The sequence below is a fragment of the Triturus cristatus genome, chromosome 7 (assembly GCF_964204655.1).
Source record: "Triturus cristatus chromosome 7, aTriCri1.1, whole genome shotgun sequence".
Lineage (NCBI taxonomy): Eukaryota > Metazoa > Chordata > Amphibia > Caudata > Salamandridae > Triturus > Triturus cristatus.
In genome coordinates, this window is record NC_140590.1 from 384,963,439 (window position 1) to 384,987,271 (window position 23,833).

General features: G+C 45.8%; 1 protein-coding gene across 1 annotated transcript in view; it reads right to left on the reverse strand.

Annotated features, from left to right (window-relative positions):
• LOC146809748 (uncharacterized) overlaps nt 1-23,833 on the reverse strand; it is a 56,052-nt gene that overhangs the window by 26,732 nt on the left and 5,487 nt on the right. Inside the window, exon 2 of the mRNA XM_085614377.1 lies at nt 16,009-16,233. Coding sequence (XP_085470503.1) covers nt 16,009-16,233 — 225 coding nt within the window. The remainder of the gene's footprint in view (nt 1-16,008; nt 16,234-23,833) is intronic.

Below are 23,833 nucleotides of genomic sequence, written 5' to 3' on the forward strand. Positions count from 1 at the left end.
GTGATCAGTGAACAGTTCAAATTCACGTCCCCAAATGTAATTCTTGAATTTATTAATCGCCCAAACGCACGCGAGTGCCTCGCGTTCAATGGTGCTGTGGTGTCTCAGATGGCTTTAGCATTCTTGAAGAAACCAATGGTCTGTGCGCTGTGGATCGGCGCTCAGCCAGAGAATGGGAGGTTGGGTATGTTCTCCGTGTAGGCTGTTATGCAGCCTGCATGAAGAACAAGCAAAGAGCAGCCCCGCCCCTACCCAGCTGTTTGGTATAGTAAATACGCTGTTGTAGAGTTGCTGGAATGTTTCTATGTAATGTGGAATATGGAACTAGGACCAAGGAATGTGTCCTTATAAAGAAAGGGGAGTTGGAATGAGATAACTGTAAGAGGGCGGGAGGCAACTTGTTGGAGATTAAATCTCAGATTTAACTACATGCTGCATGGTGAATCTTTACATAACTGTAGTGATTATCTTCGTTCTCACGCTGTACACTGGGCGAGGATGTCTCGTGTGTTGTGTTCAAACCTCGATCGGGCTCTGATGCGTGCCAGGATTCTGTCAACGTTAATCAGTTGGCAGAGATTCTGGTACGCAGCGGGAGTACTCGGTCGTGGCTGCTGTACTACATTGAATAAATCTTCAATCAACTTACCTCAACGCTTCACGTTTCTTCTTTACCACAATAACATATACAAAATAAAGGGGATAAATGCAAAATAAAAACAAGTACCCCATCCCTGGCCCCCTCTACCTGTCAACCTGCCCCTATAAATGAACCTCCTCCTTGTGGATTAAAACCTCCAAACTCAAAACAAATAAGCAGAACTAAGAACAGTGCGGAAGAACCATGGATGCAGACATTGTAACACACTATTCCTTGTTACATGAGATCAGGACTAATAAAAGACCTCATGTTTATGAGGAAGTACGAGCTTATAAAATTAGCCTCATTAAACAGATTGCATTTAATAGTTAAAATACAAACCTGGCCTTTTCAAAACAGCCTCGAGCTGAACTCTCTAAAATCAGAATTCATACTTATCTCCCCTCATAACGGCTCCCCACTCATCCAAGACTACTTTTTCACCTAGACGCCCAACTGCAAATGTACTGAATCCATTGGAATAACACTGGAAAAGAAACTGAACATGCAAGCACGTGCCATCACCACACGCACACTGCATCATTCCAACTCAGCCTACTGAAGAAAGTCAAACCGTTCTAGCCACCACCAGATTTCAAACAAGCAGCACAATCACTAGCGGTCTCCGTAAAATAAAATGAAGATGAATGAGGTTGACTGTTAAGTGAAGAGATACTCTATAAGTGGCCTGAGAGTAAGTCTACTGTCTAATGGTTGAGTGTGTGTTTGTTAGAAACATAATCTCAATAGGCAATGCATCTGTTTGGAAACTTAGGGCTTACGGATATCCTGTCTGCCGAAATATAATTCCTATAGGGTACAATGGGATTTATTTTTCAGCCGATGGGATATCCATCACTGATGTGATGGAGTAACCCACCCACCAAGATCAGGCCCTTAGTGAGTAGTGGCATGTAAATCACAAATATTACAAACATATTATCAGTTTCTAAACCTTAGTTGCAAACAGAAATGCAACAGTAAATATTGTTATAAAGATTCCTTACCTCTGCTGAGATAGGTGTTTGTGATTACTGAATTTGTGGTGGAATGTGCAATATGCAGATGTGCCTTTTCATAGTGCTGCCTTGTATGCTTGTTTCTGGGCACTACACAGTTGTTTGGTGCGTTGGGAGTGGAGTCTGATATAATTATGGGAGGTCTTATTGAAAAGCCATCAGTGTGATTAGATGCACATTTTCTATGGTATTTATTTACTGTTGTTGCATTATGCCATCTAATGTGGTGGCATTGCCGGTATCGTCTTTTATGTTAAAACTGTGCCGCAAATGAGAGGGCCCATGCTTATTTCTGAGCAGTGATCTGATACTGGTCATGCTGATTATTATACAAATGTTTTCTAGTTGTTGGCTGTATCATCGAGTGCAGATTAATTTATGTTGCGTGCCGCAATTTGTCTCTGCAGCTTCACTGACACAATATTGTGATAAAAAATATCGGTGCGAAAAATTGTGCCGAAAATATTGTTTGACACAATATCGTGCTCCTATACCTATATTGGTAAGTGCCAAATTATCGGAAAGAAATATTGTTGCCGCAAAAAATATCCAAAAATACACAAGTGTAAAAGTAGTAAATGTTAAATATTGTAAAATATAAATTTAATATCATGTACATTATTTACACTAATATGCAATACTAATTAATGTGTGTCCGTGTTCATATTATATATATATATATATATTACCTACTTGCAGTCGCCAGTAGGTAGTTATAGTTAGCACCCTGTTTCCATAGGAAATCCGCAACATTCTATTTGGAATAACTTTGGCGCCGGTCGACGAATCCTCGCGAAATTTTCAAAACTAATGGGGCGCTACGCTCCGCTCCTACCCTGAAAGTCTCGGGGGGATTCATCAAGCGGGGGCTGAGAAAAAAGGGGGGTCCCAAAACTCGTTTTCCCCATGCATTTTTCCATAGGACCTTTAGACACAGCTACAGCCCGAACGGCTGAACAGAATTACTTGTAATTTGGCAGAGAGGTAGTCCGCAGGTCAAGGAAGTGCCTTTTGTAGGTCTGGTGTAAATCTGTTCAGTAGTTCCTGAGAAAATAGCGTTTAAATCAATATATATATCTGTAAGCGCGCTCCGTGCGCTTACCGTGCGCTTACGGTAAGCTTACCGTACGCGTACGGTGCCGTGCGCGAGCGCGTTTCTGATTGGTTGTTAGATCAAAGTAAACATTCGAATCGGTCGAAACCAGGAAGTATCGGCCGCCATTTTCTGTCTGTCGCACTGAAAAAAAAAGTTGATAACATGAAAAGGGGGCAACGAAGAGAGTTGCAGACCCCCTAGCGTTCGTCAGGGGGTTCACGAAGTACCAAAAAGTATGAAAAATAAATGTAAATTTTTTTTTTTTTAAATCGCGGGGTGCGCGTACGGTAAGCTTACCGTACGCGTACGGTAAAAAAAAACAAAAAAAAAACAATCACATTTAATATATAAATCTAAGGACCCCCAAGGGAGAAAAAAACAATTGATATTTTGAAAAAAATGGCGAGGCGTGCACGGTACGAAATGTGCAACGTGGGCGCTCGGTGCGCGAAGCGCACCGAGCACCCACTGCGCGCGCCTTCGCGCACCGTGCGTGCAAAAATTAAAAATAAATACATAACTTAGCATTTAAAAAAACGTACAAATTCACTGAAAAAACCATAGGTTTCACACACGTTATAGTTAGGAATTAGCATTTAAAAAACCTTGCAAATTCACTGAAAAAACCATAGGTTTCACACATGTTATAGTTAGCTGTACATTTCACTCGTAAAAAAACCAATGAAATTCCACGTTATAGTTAGTGCAGGCAACTATAACTCACGCGACCGCAATCCTCTGTTGATGCTAATACTGTATCTTTAGCTATACATATATTACAAATATTTATTTTTCATAAAGACACATATGTCATCAGTGATGTAATATCTGACATCATCAGCAGAGGATTGCGGTCGCGTGAGTTATAGTTGCCTGCACTAACTATAACGTGGAATTTCATTGGTTTTTTACGAGTGAAATGTACAGCTAACTATAACATGTGTGAAACCTATGGTTTTTTCAGTGAATTTGCAAGGTTTTTTAAATGCTAATTCCTAACTATAACGTGTGTGAAACCTATGGTTTTTTCAGTGAATATATATATATATATATTCACTGAAAAAACCATAGGTTTCAGGGACGTTATAGTTAGAAATTAGCATTTAAAAAACCTTTGAAATTCACTGGAAAAAAACATTAAGTTTCACGGATGTTATAGTTAGAAATTAGCATTTAAAAAAACCTTTGAAATTCACTGAACAAAACATAGGTTTCAGGGATGTTATAGTTAGAAATTAGCATTTAAAAAACCTTAGAAATTCACTGAAAAAAATTAAAAGTTTCAGGGACATTAGTACAAAACCAGAGAAAGTAGGCCGTTATAGTTAGTTCAGCCAACTATAACTCGCGCCCCCGCAATGCACTGCTGATGACGACACATATTTCATCATTCATGACATGGTCAGTGACATCACTGATGACACTGCAGGAGCCGGCCCTGGAGGGGGGCCACATGGCCCCCTCCCTTTAATTACATAGCCCCAGGGAGGTAGTGGGTCCCCGGGGCTCCATAACGGACCCCCGCATTTGCATTATTAGTGCCCCGGGGAGGTGGTGGTCCCCAGGGAGTGTGGGGGGGGCTCGAGCCCCCCACATAGGGTTAATTCTTTTTTTTAAAGCCCCAGGGGGTGGCGGTCCCCGGGGCAGTAGGTGGGCCGTGTGGCCCAGCGCATATTTAAGAAAAGCCTCGGGGTGGCTGTCCCCTGGACCTGGGGGGAGGCCCTGGAGGCCCCCCCACAGATTAATTAAAAAGATGTCCCGGGGAGGTGGCAGTCCACGGGGCTGCAGGAGGGCCACGTGCCCTCCCGCATATTATTAACATAGCCCCGGGGAGGTGGCAGTCCACGGGGCTGCAGGAGGGCCACGTGCCCTCCCGCATATTATTAACATTGCCCCGGGGAGGTGGCGGTCCCCGGGGCTGCGGTAATTTTAAAATTATTAATTGGGCAATGCCCCCGAGACCTGGCCCACCCGGGGGGCCTCATTTAAATGAAGCACGGGAGCCCGAGCTTCATTTTGTTTTAGAATTCTGGCTGGATTCGCGACCCCAGTGTGAATTCCGATGAAATCATTTTTAAAAAATGTTTTGGGCCTTGGGGTTCTTGTGGGACAGCCTGAGCAGCCTAGGGGGTCAGGGTGTTTCTACCCTGCCCCTTTTCTTGGTTTTTAAAATCTTTTTTCAACTGTTTTCTTGTGACTCGGTTCTACCGAGTCACAAGATGGATGCCAACACTTCCTGGTTTGGAGTGTTGGCAGCCAATTAGAATGAAGCTCGTGGTCGGGAGGGTTCGCGAACCCACCGGTGCCCTAGATATCGATATTTTTACTTTTTCTAATTTCTCAGGAACTACTCAACGGATTTACACCATTTAACACAAGCATTGAAAATGCAATAGGTCTCGCATTTGATTAAGTTAAAGCCATTTGCTTTGCTAAGGGTATTGTATAGCAAAGAAAATGGCTTTAACTTAATGAAAGGCGAGACCTATTGCATTTTCAATGCTTTTTATGTTAGTGTTGACAGAAGTGAAGGATGGCATTGCCCTGAACATGCACATGCAGGCACGAACACACACAGATGCATTCACATACACAGGCAAACGCACACATACACAGATGCACACACTTGCACAGGCACAAACTCACAGATGCAGACATACGCGCAGACATACGTGCACACAGATGCGCGCACAGACACACACAGGCAAACACAGATGCACACACATGCAGACACACATGCACACACACATGGCCACACACATGGACACACATGGACACACACATGGACGCACACATGACACACACATGGACGCACACATGGACGCACACACATTCATGTTTCTGTGTGCGAGGTTGGGAGAAGGAATATGCTACTTACCAGTATGCATCTGTTCTTGGCATGTAGAGCTGCAGATCTACACACTTTTGCATAGATCGCCTTCTGGTGTTGGGCCCGGATGTTTGCAGTTTGTTTTTCCTCTTGGAAAGTCTTTGGAAGTCACGAGGATCGTATTGCGCATGGGCTTCGGCTCCATCCTCAGGTTGTTATTCGCCAGCAGGGAAAGATGGAGGGAAGTAATAACAGTGAAGAAACCCATGTGTGTGTATCTCAATAAGAAAACTGGAACAGATACAGGTAGCCGGGGAGGCGGGTGGGCGTGTGTAGATCTGCAGCTCTACATGCCAAGAACAGATGCATACTGGTAAGTAGCATGTTCCGTTTGAGGCATATGAGCTGCAGATTACACACTTTTGCATAGACTATATAGCAGTTCCCACCTTAGCGGCGACCACCGGTATCTGTTGCAGTGGTTTGAAATAATGTTTTGAGTACAGCCTGGCCCACACTCGCTTGTTGCTTAGTCTGCACATCTACACAATAGTGTTTAGTGAAAGTGTGCGGTGTTGACCATGTAGCTGCTTTGCAGATATCATCTAATGGGATGTTCCTTAAAAATGCCATGGAAGCCCCTATCTTTCATGTAGAATGGGCTTTAGGGGGAACGGATAGCGTTCGTTTTGCTTTGTGGTAGCAAATCTGAATGCATTTTACAATCCACCTAGCTATCCCTGATTTTGAGATGGGGTTGCCCTTGTGTGGTGGAGAGAAAGAGACAAACAGTTGTTTGGTCTTGCGGAAAGGTTGTGTTCTCTTGATGTAGTAGAGTATGCTCATTTGACATCTAAAGTGTGCAGAGCCCTTTCTGCAACGGTCTGTGGTTGCGAGAAAAATACTGGTAGTTCTACAGATTGGTTTAGGTGAAAAGGGGAAATGACTTTAGGTAGGAATTTTGGGTTGGTACGGAGAACAACCTTGTTATGGTGCATTTGAAGAAAAGGTTCTTGTATAGTAAGTGCTTGTATCTCACTGACCCTTCTAAGGGAAGTGATGGCTACAAGGAAAGCTGTTTTCCATGTTAGGAATTGTAGTTCGCATTTGTGCAAAGGTTCGAAGGGAGGCCCCATTAGCCTTGTGAGAACGATATTTAAGTTCCACACAGGTGAGGGTGGTACTCTGGGGGGAATTATTCTTTTTAGGCCTTCCATGAAGGCTTTAATGGCAGGTACTCTAAAGAGCGATAGGTGTTGCCTGTTTTGTAAGTAAGCTGCTATTGCTGCGAGGTGTAGTCGAATGGACGTATAGGCTAGATTACACCTTTGTAGGTGGAGTAAGTAGCCTATGATGTGTTGAATGGATACGTCCAGGGGATTGATGGTGTTGTTATGGCAATAAACCACAAATTGTTTCCACTTGGCCGCGTAGCACGCTCTAGTAGTAGGTCGCCTAGCTTCTCTGATGACGTTCATACAGTCAGGGGGAAGATTTAGGTACCCAAATTCTAGGATTTCAGGAGCCAGATCGCAAGGTTGAGCTGAGCTGGGTCCGGGTGTCTGATCTCTCCATGGTTCTGGGTTAGGAAGCATGGTGAGAGGTGTAGTTTTTGGTGTGGTACTACAGAGAGTTCCAGCAGCGTGGTGTACCACGGTTGTCTGGCCCACGTTGGAGCTACTAGGATTAGTGTGAGGGAGTGTTGTAGTTTGCGCACCACTAATGGAATGAGTGGGAGAGGCGAAAAAGCGTACGCAAATTTGCCTGACCAGTTCATCCATATCGCATTTCCTTTGGGCAATGGGTGTGGGTATCTGGCGGCGAAGCTTGGGAATTTTGTGTTTTCGTGGGTGGCAAAGAGGTCTATCTGTGGATGCCCCCACATTTGAAAGAACGGATGAAGAACTTGTGGGTGAAGTTCCCACTCGTGGATTTGTTGTGTCTGTCTGCTGAGCAGATCTGCTACAGTGTTTTGGACTCCTGGGACATGTTTAGCTAGGAGAAAGATTTTGTGGGGAATTGCCCATCTCCATATGCTCGGTGCTAATTGAGAGAGCTGTGGAGAGTGTGTGCCGCCTTGTTTTTGTTTATAATACATGGCTGTCATGTTGTCTGTGCGAATGAGGACTGCCTTGCCTGAAATCTGTGTTTGAAAAGATTTTAGGGCTAAAAAGATTGCTAGTAACTCCAGATGGTTGATATGGAGTAACTTTTGTTGAAGCGTCCATGTGCCCTGCACGGTGAGATGTAATAGGTGAGCTCCCTAGCCGGAGAGCAATGCGTCCGTTGTTAGTATTATCTGGGGAACCGGGACCAGGAACGGTCGACCTTTGGAAAGGTTTGTGGTGTTCCACCACTGCATAGAGCGATGGGTGCGACCGTCTACCAACACCAGATCTGTCAGTTGACCTTGGGCCTGGTTCCACTGGTGCGCTAAGCACTCTTGGAGGGGACGCATCTGGAGTCTTGCGTGGGGCACTATGAAAATGCAAGACGCCATCATCCCTATTAGTTGCATGAACACTCGTGCTGGAAGGGAGTGTTGAGGTAGGAATATTTGTCGTATAGCCTGAATGCTTGCAATCCTGGCCGGATTGGGGTAGGCTATCGCTTTTGAGGTGTCTATGGTGGCACTGAGGTATTGTTTTATGTGGAATGGTTGTAGCTTGGACTTTTGGTGGTTCACCGTGAAGCCTAGTTGGTGAAGTAGTTTGATTGTGGTGGAGGTGTGTTGTACACACTGATTGTATGAAGTGGCTTTTATCAGCCAATCGCCTAGGTATGGGAAGACGTGAATGTGCTGTCTTCTCAAGTGTGCCGCCACTGCCAGGCACTTGGTGAATACCCGTGGTGCTGTTGTGACTCCGAACGGGAGCACTTTGAATTGGTAGTGTTGGCCGTCCACTACAAATCTGAGGTACTTTCTGTGAGCATGGTGCACTGGAATGTGGAAGTATGCGTCTTTCTCTTTCAAGTCCAGAGTGGTGAGGAAGTCGTTTTGGGAGAGGAGCAGAAGTACCTGCTGAAGCGTTACCATATGAAAATGGTCTGAGTGTATGTATGTGTTTAGGGGCCGGAGATCTAGAATAGGTCGTAGTCTGGTCCCTTTTTGGTATGAGAAAATATAGGGAGTAGACCCCTATATTTTGTTGATGGACAGGAACATGTTCTATTGCCTGTTTTTGTAGAAAGGAGATTACCTCCTGCTTTAGTAATTTTGAATGTTCTTGTGACATTGGGCGTAGCTTGGGTGGAATGTTTGGGGGGGTAGATGTTAGTTCTAGGCAGTAGCCTGACCGAATTATTTGGGTCACCCATTTGTCTGAGGTGATGGACGCCCAGACATGAAGGAAATTTTGGAGTCTGCCCCCGACCGGAGTGGAATGGTCTGGGGGGAGCGGGGGGAAGTCATAGGGTAGGAGGTGTGGCAGAACAGGCGTTGTTTGTTTTGCCTCTGCCCTTGTTGTTGTTACCCCTGTAGCCGCCTCTTTGGTAACCTTTTGTAAAGGTGGTCTGAGTAGGGGATTTATATGATGTGGACGCTGTGTCTGAGGAGTAGCCTCTGGATGTACTCCTAAAGGAGGAGCGGCGAAAGGAGCGTCTGGGCGGGTGTGACTGTAGGGCCCCCATGGATTTTGCAGTATCCGTGTCTTTTTTCATTTTTTCTAAGGCCTCATCCACCTTTGGCCCAAATAGATGTTCCTGGTCAAAGGGATGTTTAAGGATGGAGGCTTGTACTTCTGGATTAAAACCAGATATCCTTAGCTAAGCATGGCGACGGAGAAGGACGCTGGTGTTGATGGCCCTGGAGGCTGTGTCTGCTGCATCTAGGGCCCAACGTATGGAGGTATTTGTGATTGTTTTACCCTCTTGAATTAACTCGTTGGCCCTAGCCTTATATTTTTCAGGGAGATGGTGCATTATGCTTTCTAACTCGTCATAATGAGCCCTGTCATATCTGGCCAGTAGTGCCCGAGTGTTTGCTATACGCCATGTTGGCCGCCTGGGATGCTGTGCGTTTGCCTGATGCATCTAGTAGTTTTGATTCTTTGTCAGGTGGTGGGGCATCACCTGACGCTTGTGAATTTGCCCTCTTACGTGCAGTAGATACTACTAAAGAATCTAGTGTCGCTGGTCCTCTGATGTATGAGGGATCTGAGGGAGCAGGTTTGTATTTTTTTTCAATACGTGGGTTAATGACCCTGGCTCTAACTGGATCCTTAAAAACTTCTGTCACATGCTTTACCACTCCTTTGAGCATGGGCAGTATGGAGGTGGAGCTATGTGCGGTATCAAATGTGTCTAGTAGGAAATCTTCCTCCACGGGGTCGGTATGCAAGTCCACCCCGTGATAATGTGCGGCCCTTTGCAGAAGATGGTTGAACCCTAGTGAATCTTCTGGTGGAGATGGCCTAGAAGGGTAAAGATCGTCTTGTGGAACGTTGGGGATATCTGGAATATTGTAATCGTCCCATGGGTCTGGGGATCCTGTAGGGGTGGGATCCTGTGGCACATCCCCTATATCATGATATGGGTCCCCCTGATCATCATCGTCAAGAGACGGGGTCGGAGAACGATGAGGTGGGGGGTGGAGAGGGCGGAGGTGGGGAAGGAGGAGGAGGTGGAGGGGACGGTATTCTAAACGGAGAGGTAGCAGAGTCCTTCCTCTTTGGAGGTGGAGGCGGAGCAGGCTTCTCCAAATGTCTCTTTTTGGTAGAGAGTGTCAAATGTCCAGTTTTTGGATCCTTGGTGAGAGTTTTTTGCAAGGGATACGATGTAAATAGTTCTGGTGAGGTTATTCGGTCCTTTTGCGCCGAAGGGGTCGGGCCGATGTCTTTTTAGGTTTTTCTGTGCCGGTTTGTTGCTTAGAACCCGGCTTGGGAACCTCTGGTCTCTTGGTCGGCGCCGAGATGGGCTTCGGCTTGGAAGTGTCGGTGGCCTTGAGTGGTTTGGTCGGTACCGAAGATGGCGTCGGTACCGAAGAGCTGGGTTTCGACCCCGAGGGCTTCGGTGCTGAGCTCGGTGTCGAGGTAGAGGCTGGTTTCTTTTTCGGTGCCGAAGTGTGTTTCTCGGCACCGCTAGTAGGCTGGCTCGAGCCCGAGCCGCCGGAAGGCTTACTTGCCTTCTTCACCTGGCCCGAAGGTGGGGTGTGTGAAGCAGTGTCTCTGGTCTTGCTTAGGCCCGGAGGCGAAGGTGTGACCGAAGCCTTTTTGGGTGTCGGCGCGGGTGTGGGGGGGGGGGGGTTTGGTACTCACAACCCTCTGCGCCAGAGTGATGTCATCCACATCTGACTCGTCGACCTCGTTAGCGCTGACGAGGTCCTCTTCGGTGTGATGCTGTCCCGGATCGTCGATGTCGTCTCCGAAGATGTCGACTGGAATGGACGTCGAGGAGTGTGCCATGTTCCTTCTGGCTCTTCGGTCCCGAATAATATTTTGGATCGGAAAGACTTACAGGCCGGACAGTCTCGAGCCTCGTGTTCAGGGGAGAGGCAGAGGTTACATACCTCATGAAGGTCGGTGTGGGGAACCCACATTGAGGGCACTTTTTAAATGGAGTTCTTTCCATGAGCCGGGACCAGAGCTTGGGTAGGCCCGAAGGCCGCCGTCGACGACTGGAACCGAGGGTTTGTGCCGATGAGAATGTGCGGTAATTGAAGAGATCGCGATTGAAATAATACCGCGATTTGGGGTGAGGATTGCGCGTCGATCTGGAAGCTGTTCGGAACCGGAGCGCGAACATTACATCCGAGCCCGATGGCGGAAAAAAACAATCTGAGGATGGAGCCGAAGCCCATGCGCAATACGATCCAAAGGAGGAGTCACCGACCTCGTGACTTCCAAAGACTTTCCAAGAGGAAAAACAAACTGCAAAAATCCGGGCCCAACACCAGATGGCGATCTATGCAAAAGTATGTAATCTGCAGCTCATATGCCTCGAACATAATGGTTCCCAGGACCAACTTAAGGGCTCCTATACACAGGCGACCAACGCAACTAACAAGTATTTGCAATGTTGGTGGAGGGGGGGGGGCTGGAAAGGCACGGACAGTGGAGTGCGGGGGTGCGAAAATCCACGGAGTGCGGGCGGGGGTGCGAAAATTTACAGACAGGGCACTACTACAAACAAAACGCTCACATGAAACAAACACACCTCACAACATAATGCAAAACGACAGAAGTGCACCTGGATTAGGAGTAGGGCCGCCCTCCTCAGCTTCATTCCTGCTTTACTGGAACGTGACTTCTAACAAGCATTTGCAATGGCGGTGGAGGGGGCGGAAAGGCACAGGCAGCATAGTGCGGGGGGAGTGAGGGTGCGAACATTTACAGACAGGGCGCTACTACACCTTTAACCGGGTCAGTTATCGTCTGTTCCTGTGATATCCTGTAAGATTTGGGGATAGCAGGAGCCTCTCAGGCGAAATCTCCGTATATATATATATATATATATATATATATATATATATATATATATATATACATATATATATATATACATATATATATATACATATATATATATATATATATATATATATATATATATATATATATATATATATATACGCGCTCATTCCCAGTCACTTCAGAAACTCGGGAAAGCACTCACGGGACTCTCCTGCAGTTATTAAGTCGTTTATTGCATAGCGAGCATAGAAAACATGACGCGTTTCGGCTATGCCTTAGTCTGATGTTTTACAAATTTCGCGCCAAAGAAGCAGCATATTTAAAAGAGGCGTTACGTGGGTCACATGACATCACATTACATAGACATCGTAGAAGGACAAACACATTAGAAGAATCACTATAGGCAAATCGTCGCCATTTTGGAATGTGATTTCTAAAAACATCTTACAACTGTTTCATAATATTGCATATTACGCCGTATATCGGCTTTCAAAAACAATCCCAAATTAGAATTGAAGTTATAGAACTTCACGCATAACGCCATGTATTGGCATGTGATATCCCTCAAAAATAACAAGTATAAAGCCGTGTATCGGCACACCAATGTCACATGAGAGATCTCAAAGCAACGTAAGGGTCGTTCGAAATTTCTTGACATGTTAAATTACATTGAATATGTCAAAATAACATTTCGTCACCTATCTATTGTCCTACATTCAAGTAAAACTTAAGAAAAATAACGCCGTGTATCGGCTAAGACCTCATCAGTGTTGCTGACTTTGAAAAGTCTGGTGATCCATAAATCAAGGCCTCTATTGCAATATTGCCATTTAAAAATTGGGACAAAATGTCCAAAAGCCAACGTGTATAACCAATCTCACAAATTCAATCACAAAAAACCTTATATTCACATCATGTTATAGATTACTATTCTCTAATTACTAGTCTTTCCTATAGTGTAAGAATTCTTACTACATTTCAATCACCAAGGTGAACTGACAGCTCCTCCCCCACGTTCATACCCTTCGGATTCTTAGTTCCCAAATCGATGATATATCGTGATTCAAGCCTGCGAAGTCGTTTTATTCTATCCCCCCCCCTGATGTTAGCGGGGACCTGATCTATAACATAATAGCGCAGCAGTTCCCTATTGCCATTATGCTTCTCAGCGAAATGCCTCGCCACAGGATAGGTGACATCATTCTTGGCTATCGCTCGCATATGTTCTAAAATGCGAATCTTAGCACAGTGGATCGTACTGCCCACGTAGCGTAAGCCACATGGGCATTCCAGGCAATAAACCACATAGTTGGTATTACAAGTGAGGAACTTTTTGATGGGTCGAGGATTCTTTAGACCAGTGACCATGTAGGTCAGTGTTCTCTTGCTGCCAACACAAGCTTTACACTTACCACAAGGGAAGAAACCTCTAAGGTCCCTTAGGGTTCCCATCACCTTGGGTCTAGTAGATAAGTGACTTTGCACCAAGCTGTCCCTTAAAGATCTGGCTTTTCTAAAAGTTACTAGAGGGGCAGGAGGGATATCCGGACCAATAATATGATCCGTTTTCAGGATATGCCAATTTTTTCTCAGAATCTTCTTTACTTGGTTGGCATCGTTAGAATAAGTTGTAACCATCCTGAATTTGTTAATACCTGACTCATCCATCTTGTTTTCCTTTCTGCCCTCTTTCTTTTGCTGAGTGTCCCTATTTGGATCCCCATCCAACAGGGTGGTTCTCGGTATATTCCTGACTTCCTGAGCGCGCATTTATGAACGCGAATGCACCCTCGCGTTTTAAAGCACCCGTCTTTTGAGTGCGCTGGTTTGGAGGTGCAGTGGGAGCGATGATATATATATATATATATATATATATAATCTACTGGCGGCCAGTAGATAGTAATAGTTAGGACCGTGTTTCCATAGGAAATCTGAAAATTCTATTTTGAATAACTTTGGCGCCGGTTGACGAATCCTCGCGAAATTTTCAAAACTAATGGGGCGCTCCGCTCAGCTCCTACCCTGAAAGTCTCGGGGTGATTCGTCAAGCGGGGGTCGCGAAAAAAGGGGGTCCCAAAACGCGTTTTCCCCATGCATTTTCCCATAGGACCTTTAGTCGAAGGTACAGCCCGAACGGCTGAACAGAATTACTTGAAATTTGGCAGAGAGGTAGTCTTCAGGTCAGGCATGTGCCTTTTGCATATATGGAGTCAATCTGTTCAGTAGTTCCTGAGAAAATTGCAGTTAAAAGCACATAAATATCTATAAGCGCGCACCGTGCGCGCACCCTAACGTGCGCGAGCGTAATTCTGATTGGTCGTTACATGTCAGTCAACGTTCGAATCGGTCGAAATCAGGAAGTGTCGGCCGCCATGGTTTGTTTTGTGTGCGACAGGGAAAAAGGAAGGTGGCGAACGTGAAAAGGGGGCAGGGTAGAGAGTTTCTGACCCCCTAGCCTTTGTCAGGGGGTCCCTGAAGGACCCCGAAGGCTGGAAAAAAAAGTAACATTTTTTTTTTAAAAAATCGCGGGGTGCGCGCACCGTGGAAAACGTTTAAAAAAAAAAAATTTCAACGAGCCATTCCATATTACAGGATACAGTCAATCTATAACTATATACATAGGTAGTTTATTGTAAAATAAATATATAAAAAATATAATGATACATACATAACTTAGCATTTAAAAAAACGTACAAATTCACTTAAAAAACCATAGGTTTCACACACGTTATAGTTAGGAATTAGCATTTAAAAAACCTTGCAAATTCACTTAAAAAACCATAGGTTTCACACATGTTATAGTTAGCTGGACATTTCACTCGTAAAAAAACAATGAAATTCCCCTGTTATAGTTAGTTCAGATAACTATAACTCGCACGACCGCCACTCTATCACAAGGATGATGTCATGAGTGATGCCACTGACCATGTCATGAATGATGGAATATGTGACGTCATCAGCAGTGGATTGCGGGCGCGCGAGTTATAGTTATCTGAACTAACTATAACGGGGGAATTTCATTGGTTTTTTACGAGTTAAATGTCCAGCTAACTATAACATGTGTGAAACCTATGGTTTTTCAAGTGAATTTGCAAGGTTTTTTAAATGCTAATTTCTAACTATAACGTGTGTGAAACCTATGGTTTTTTAAGTGAATATATATATATATATATATATACACATATACATACATACATAAAGGCTTTATACTTACCTGCAAAATACTTATATGCCACTCCATTCCTCTCTACTCTTCACCATTCCATTCTGACACCACACCACTCTCCTCTATGCCTCTAACTCAGTCATGCATGTGTACAAACATAGCTAAAACACATTGGCAAAGCTGATAGCCCTTTCATAGGCGAGAGCTATTGGATTTGCCAATGCTCATTTGAATATTGGTTGGATAGTCGATGTCTGCCATGCTACCTGGGATCACTTTAAGATCTGAAATAAATAGAACAGTAGGGGCTGTATACAGAAGTTACAATCCTCTTTGATAGCATTAATGTGCCGTCCATTCGACCCTGAAGTATTCAGGGAACTCGTTGAAAGAATTTGACAAAGATTTTCTAGACATTTATATCTTAGGGGCGATAATGATAGGTTCCCAGAATGTGTTATTGGAATATAGTGCCTTTACACACAAGGCCCACACTGTTGCTTGCATATTATGATACCAGCTTGCTACATTGCAATTCATTGGTGCTGTTTTTGTTACATTATAAAAGATCAAAATGGATTGAAGACAGGAGGGCCTTGGGTTCTGGGGATAGCAGAAAAGTGTATTTCTGTTTACAACACAGTTCAAAAATGGGAACTTTTTAATTAGAGAATGCACTTTACAAATAACTGTTCATTATCGCCTTCTTTAGGTCTGCCTTGAACAAAAGATGGTAACCCTACATGCAGCAAAGGGAGGTTAGTCTGGGTATTTTTGCTTATGTCTAACTTCCAAGACTTCACAGCATACACTACTTCTTGTTTGCATTTGTTGGCATCATACTCACGTCAGTTCACCGATGGACAGCTTGCCCCGACTATAATTTGTCATTCGGTAGCTGTAGTAGGCCGTCTCCAGGACAAATGGATCTAACACCACAGACTGAAATGCTGGGTGGGAAGTAATGCAGTTCACATCGTAGTCACTCATGTTCTCCAGCATGCAGTCGTGTTGATGGCAGCAGATATTCTCCTCTTCTGCTTCCATGTATCCACACTCGCCACAATAACACCTTCAAGAAGACACACAGCACAGCAATAAGAAGACAATTAGATTTTATTGTGTATGCTTATGTTCCTGGTGTACAGAAGCCTAACATACATCTTTGTACAAATATCATTTATATTTATACTCAACACACACTAGACCAGACCAATGCTTAATTTGTGCAAGAGGTCGCCACTGGTTGGCACTCCCACTAGATTTGGGGCCCTGGATTCATTTTTCATCCTTGTAATTTGATCCAGCACAAAATGAAGGCAGGAAAAGGGGGAAGAGAAGGATGAAATGGAGAATTGTAATATGTTTTCCAACAGACAGGCATAACAAGTCAAGAAAGCCAAGTTTCCACTGAGACAAACGCTTTGTGAAATTTTATGAATCACTCAGGTGCCAATGAAGACAAATAGCAGCATGACTTATCTTTCAGCAACAGATCAGATGTTTGCTAAGTACAGTGCTGGCCACAGAAACTACATACCGTAAATCCGTCAGAGTTAATTGAGGCCTAGGCTTTGACAACATGGAGAAATGCAAAGATGAACCCTAAGTCAGCCAAGAATTGATACGGTTCGGAGCAGACTAGATGACTACCGTGACACACTCCACGCTTTCCTGAGTGGACTGGATTACACTTTGGTGAACCGCAGTTGCTCTGGCAGTTGGTCAATAAATTTATTCAATATAATCAAGGTCAAAGATGTGAAATACTTGGTACCCCATAAAACATCCGGACAATCCTGCATTATATTCCATGTAAATCAGACATTGATGGTTCAGGATAGGCAGTGCCTCCGTTTTTCCTGCCTGCAGATAAGGTTTCATTGACGGTGCTAGCCTATTTTCAAGTGAACCGAGTTCAGGCGTCTTGGTGGCTACATAAAGTTGAAACTAGAGGAAATGTTCTGCTTAGGGATGGGCTTTTCTTCATTAACTATTTGCATAAGGTTTTAGTCAATTTATCCAGTACAGCTGCCCCATTGCTCTATCTTGCTCTCCCTGGAGTTCCTGCATCACCACGGGTAAAACAGCAAACTGGTGTAGAATGAATAAAGGAACAGAAGAATGATGCCACTTTTACTATTCAAACTATTGAGTTTCTTGGTAGTGTATGTAATATTCAAGTGCATTTTAAAAAAAATGCTTACATTGTAAATGGTATATGGTGCAAGGCTGTCTTGACACCTGGAGGTGACGAGGTCACTGAGTGGTTTGGAACTGCAAAGTTTCCATGCAGGGTGGACCATGCGAGACGTTATAGTGAAGGTGAACAATTGCGGTCAGCAAAATGTGACCAACATGGAGGAGCAGACCACCATGGCTAGGATTGCTTTTAAATTAGTCAATTTTCCTTAAACAAAACTGAGCCGTGTTTAAAACAAGTCTATTTTTTGTGAAAAGTTTGTTTGAGTAGATAGTTGCCCCATGGAAATGGGAAAAGGGTTGAGGAGAGAAACTGAGAGAAACAGAAAACTAAGGGTAAAGGCAAAGGACCTATAGAGAAAAAAAAGAATCACAGAGAAGCTGTGGCTGAGCTGCCACGGAAGAAGAGTCACCAAGATACAGTAGGCACCCAGAGCTAAGTTGTAGACCTAAGAACAGATGTATGAATTAAGGGACTCAAAAACGGTTAGCAAATTGCAAATAATATTTTTGCAGTTAGTGAAGAATTTTATGAACAGATCTATGTATTGATTGGTTGGTTCATAAAATTTTGATTCGAGGTAGGTCGCAGATTGAACTACCTCATAAATAAGACTGATTTAGGCTGCAAATTGTAACTGATGCGGATTACTGACTTTCAACATGTCCTGTGATTCTGGGCGCATCACTTAAATGTCCCCATGCCTAAAAAATTATAATGTTTTTGTGCTGCTTCCATTTGTGAATGAATTATCACCCCAACCTGGGATAGTTCACTTTTCCAATGTGGCCAATAAATTTGCAGACATACATTTTTATTATTATTTCTTTGGTTCCATCACATTTCAGTAAACTAAAAATGTGCCCATTTTTGCTGTCCTACCCAGTCGTTACTCTATGTAGTCCAGAAAGATGGTCACTTTTGCTTTACAAGCATTTGCAATGCAATAGGTCTTGCATTTGCAAGAGTTTAAGCTATTGGCAATGTAAATGACAATGCGTTTTATTGATCGGTTTTGATAATTTACACATAAATAAAAGGCACTGTTATTTACAATGCCAATCGCTCAAACTCTTGTAAATGCAAGACCTATTTCACTTCAAAGAAGCGGCCACCATTGTCCCGGGCTGCTTGGAAAGTGAAAGCGTGCATGGCGCGCGGAATGTTGCAGGAAAGCATGTTGTGCCCACAATAGGAGAAACTTGTTAAAGAAAATAGTGCTTACACACTAAATAAGACATACGGTGTAACAACAGAAGTAAAAGGGCTAGTCCTCGTGGGAGGTTACAAATGAAGACAAGGAGGTACTAAGGAAGGACTAACAAGCCTATTAACAGATCAGAAGCCAGCCTTTACAAAGGACAATTGGCACAAGCCAATGAAAATCAACACAGGATCGCACGTCATCAGATCCCGTGCCCCTACCAGACACCTGTGTTTGTCATGCAGCAGCACATCTTGCGCAGTTCAGTAGGGGGCCCCAGGGGGAGTGGAGAAACAGTTTCCCCCTAGGGCTGTTCGCCCGAATGGAACGGGCCGCGTAGGAGCATTAGAGAGAGGCGTTCGCGCGCGTAGTTAGGTTATTCAGGTGCGCGAGGAGTAGGGAAGCGCGAGCGAGGGGGAGAGGAAGATAACGAAGTCATAGGCAGCGCTGAGGGAAAAGGTTGTTTCCCTGAGGAGGAAAAAGCACCAGAGGGGGAGTGGAGAAACAGTTTCCCCCTAGGGCTGTTCGCCCGAATGGAACGGGCCGCGTAGGAGCATTAGAGAGAGGCGTTCGCGCGCGTAGTTAGGTTATTCAGGTGCGCGAGGAGTAGGGAAGCGCGAGCGAGGGGGAGAGGAAGATAACGAAGTCGTAGGCAGCGCTGAGGGAAAAGGTTGTTTCCCTGAGGAGGAAAAAGCACCAGCATCGTCGGGGAGGAGCAGGAGAGACATGGAGGACGACAAGCAAGTGAGGGCAGCAGTGGAATTACTGAAGAAGGCAGGGAGACAAGACCTGCTGTCAGCTGAGGCGAGGGCGGCGTCTGCGCCCAGGGGAAGGACAATGAGGCGTCGTGCTGCAAGCGGAGTGCAGTAGCGGCCTGCCTGCCTCAGCAGGCTAGGATACGAAGAGCCACGCGCCTCAGGAGCGGAGGTGCATATGGCAGTGAGGACAGAGGTATGGCAAAACGCCTTGCACAGCGCCCGGTGATAGCAATGCCTCAGGGGATGGTAGAAGGTGCCATAACAGGGCGGGAGGTTAGCAGGAGGGGGGCCCCATTGGCAATGTTTAAGGGGCTCATTTCCAGAGGGAGTAGAGTAAGGGGCAGGAGGGGTGGGGGGAGGGGTACTGCACCATGCCTCATCAGCGGGGAGCAGCAAGGTAGCGTTGCGAAGGTGGGAACGGGGGACCAACCGGTTAGTGAGATGACAGAACCGCTGGGTATGACGTTGCACTCTAGGGGGGAACAAGGCTGTCCGTTGGTGGATTATTCGTCAGACACAGGGAGTGACGGGGACCAAGATGAGGTGGTGGGCAGGTTGCGGCCAGCGCAGAAAAGGAATAAGCAAGGGCCTGGTGGGGGTACTGGTAGCAAGGGAAAACGGTTGCAGCAAGTGAGGGGTGAAGGGTTTGGTATAAGGGAAGAAGGTGTGGATTTTGTGGCGCGGGTGGTTGAGACAGGTGGTGAGTCCAGTGCAGAACAGGATAAATGGGTATATAGTGTAGACCAGCTGGGTGCGAGTTTGTGGCAGAGCGATATTTGGCCCTCTCATAGGTTAGAGCGTGACACGGAGGAAAGTATTTTTCCGGAGCGTAGGTTACCACCAGGTCAAATTGAGCCAAGGCAGGTAGCAGAGATAGGGTGTGATGAAGGGCAATGGGTGTGGGTGCCACACTCAGGGCAAAGAGGCGAGGCGCAGGAGAAGGAAGCTGCTAGAAAATCACCGTTTGCGAGGGTACCAGTGGCGGAGCAGCCTACCGGCGGGAAGAGCGCCCGGAGGTGAAAAGCTGTTTCTGGGCGGACTGTAGCTCAAGGCGAGCAGCGGTCTCGACTAGCGCCACAGGTAGCGGTGGCTAGCGATTCAGCGACTCAGCAAGAGAAGTTTAGTGTGGATTTTTCACGAAGACGCAGAGCTCAAGCGCAGATGGGTGTCCCAGATTGGCGCCTGTTTGACGGAGGGATAGGAGATGGAGCCCTGCCTAGCAGTAGTAGATAAAATGTGGGGTATGGAGAAGAGGGTGGGGATGAAGAGGTGATTTGGGATGAAGTTGGAGAGGAAGACAATGCAGTCCTGCAGCAAGTCAGAAGGGAAAAAGGGGTGGGAGAGGGAGGGAAAGGGTCAACTGCCTATGTTTCTACCTTACAGAAGTCACGTGCGGACCTGCCAGTCGAGGAGTCTCAAAAGAAACGACGTCGAGCGTGTGGGCCAGTGGGCATGAGGGACAGCAGAACATCTTCCTAGAGGTACGACACCATGGTGGGAGGTGTGGGCCCCTTCGGTTTCACCTTTAGACTTACCACAGTTGAGGGATATACACAGCGGATCGAGTCAGCCAGAGGTACTGTCAAGTAAGGTTAGGGGGGAGGGGGCCTCAGTTGTTGAACAGGACAAGGACAAAGTAGGGAGTTCGACGATGCAAAGACAGGGGGTACACATCGCAGGCAGTGGGTAAGGTAGCTAAACGTTTACCTTACATGGGTTTAGCGATGCCCCTAGGTACACATTTATTGTTAAAGACGAAACAGAAAATTTGGGACCATGAGTTTGTCGACATCTTTAAATTACTACACAGGGAGGTCCAGGCAAAAGAAGGTTCCAAGGAAGAAGAGTGGGAGCTGGTGAGGCGGCCAAGGGTTCCACGTAACGTGGAGAATTGGACGTCTGCGTTTCTCATTTTTGCCAGCATATATACGGAGAAATACCCTGAGAGAGCAGTGTCCATTTTTAAATATATAGATGTGGTTCGGAAAGCTCAGCTGCAGTTCGGGGGTTATTGCTGGCTCAATTATGATGAGGAATTTAGGGCCAGGATGAGCATGGCAGCAAATAAACCATGGGGTGAGGCAGACGCAGAATTGTGGCTCCAGTGGATGGCTTCGGCTAATCCTGTGGCGACTACTCATACGGCCAGCGGTCTGCCGGTGCCCTTTCTACCACGTCCCGCTCTATCAGGGGCGGGGGCCACGGGGCGGGGATAGGCGGCTGGGATTGGAGCCTGCTGGAATTTTAATAGGGGATTATGCACCAGGCAGGCGTGTCGCTTTCGACATGAATGTTCACAATGTGGGGGGCGACATGCAATTGCCCAGTGCTTCACCACATTTAATGCAGCTGGTGGGCAGAGAGGGCCCAAGCTGGGATGGGGGGACAGGGGTAGAGGGGCACCATTACAATTTCTGCCAAAAGGCGGCTACGCCAATTAATTTGGAGGCGATGATACCGTGGTTGGAAGGATATCATGATAAGACAGCGGCTAGCACATTGTTTTTTTTTTTTTTGGAGGGTTTCAAGATTAGTTATCAAGGGCCCAGAGAAGGTCGGTGGGCAGATAATTTGAAATCAGCAATGGAGTTCCCTCACATAGTTCGAGATAAGCTGTCTGAAGAGGTGTCATTGGGCAGAGTAGCCGGTCCGTTCAAGAGGAGTCCATTGCCAAATTTGATCATTTCGCCTATTGGGGTCATCCCTAAAAAGGCAGCTGGGGAGTTTTGAATGATCCAGCACCTGTCTTGGCCAGAAGGCTATTCCATTAACGATTTTATTGCCCCAGCAGACACGGCAGTGTCTTATACGTCAGTTAACGAGGCCCTGAAGCAGGTGAATTTTGTTGGGGAAGGTGCGCAGCTCGCTAAATGCGATATCAAGTCGGCGTTTAGGCTCCTCCCGATTCATCCAACCGTTGTTGGGAATGTATTTTGAAGGGCACTATTATTTTGACAAGGTGTTACCTATGGGGTGTGCAGTGTCTTGCGCCCTCTTTGAGCGATTTAGCACCTTCCTGCACTGGGTTTTTTCGCAGAGTTACCAGCACGGAGCCTCCTGTCACTATTTGGATGATTTCCTTTTCATGGGTCAGGCAGGTACTGGGCAGTGCCAGGCAGCCTTGGACGTTTTTGGCAAATTGATGAAGGAGCTGGGAGTGCCATTGGCGCAGGACTAAACAGTAGGGTCTCCGATTAACATTTCTTGGCATTGAAATAGACTCGGCAGCACAAATAGCCAGGCTGCCAGCAGGGAAAGTACGTGAAATTCGAGAATGTGTGGAGGAAACATTGGAAAAAACAAAACTGGAGCTTAGGCAGGTTCAGCGCCTACTGGGCTATTTGACGTTCGCTTGCAGAGTAGTAAGGGCAGGTAGGACGTTTTGTCGGGCCTTAGGCATGGCGCTGTCGGGCGCCTGGAGGCCACATCATAGAGTCCGCATATCCAAAATGGTGAAAGAAGATTTGAGAGTATGGTTGGTTTTCTTGGAGGATTTCCATGGAGTGCCGTTACACTTCATTGAAGACCGTTTCATCTGGCAAGTACAGATATATTCAGACGCGGCTGGTTACAAAGGTTTTGGTATCTTTTGGGACGGTCGGTGGTGCTCGGAGGAGTGGCCAGTGCACTGGCCACAAGAGCGCAGCATCGCCTTTTTAGAACTTTTTCCGGTTTTGGTAGCGCTGGTCATATGGGGCAAAGAGCTTCAAAATAGATCTGTATTGTTCAATATTGATAATATGTCTGTGGTGAATCTACTCAATCATCAAAAAGCCAAAGATGTGAGAGTGTTACTCTTGTTATGGAAGTTTATGTTGGTGAGTTTACAATGGAATATTATGTTCAGAGCCAAACACATACCAGGGGTAAATAACTGCATTGCTGACGCCCTTTCACGTTTTAATTGGCAGCTTTTTCGCGAACTGGCGCCAGGGGCGGACGACAGCAAAACCCTTCTGTCAGACAGCATCTGGGCGTTGGGGAACTGACAATTGAAAGGCTCGTGGAAAATTCAGTAGCGGACTCCACAAAGAAATCTTACAGACAAGCGTGGTTACAATTTACGAGTTATGTACAAGGGGTGGAAGAAGCAACAGTTTACTTACCTTATCTTAAACTTTGTTTTATGGCTGGCGAAACAAGGGTTGTCATCTAATACCATAGCAGGCAAACTGGCTGGGGTATCCTTTTACGGACAGTTACACTGGGGTTTTGACCCTGTTGACGGCATTTTGGTGCTAAGAATGTTAAAAGGTTTGAGCAGAAGGAGGGTAACAAAGCAGCTGCCTAGGCCCCCATTTCTTTTCAGCTGCTGCAGAGACTGGTGCAACAGTTACCACATTGTTGTTATAGCGCTCATGAGACAGCATTGTTCAGGCTGGCAATGATTTGGCTCTTTTTTGGAGCGTTTCAGAAATATTGGGGGCAGAGGGACAGGTGGCCTACGTTATGACGAAGTGATTTGTGATCAGCAAAGGCTTCGGATTTGGTTACGAAGTTCAAAAAC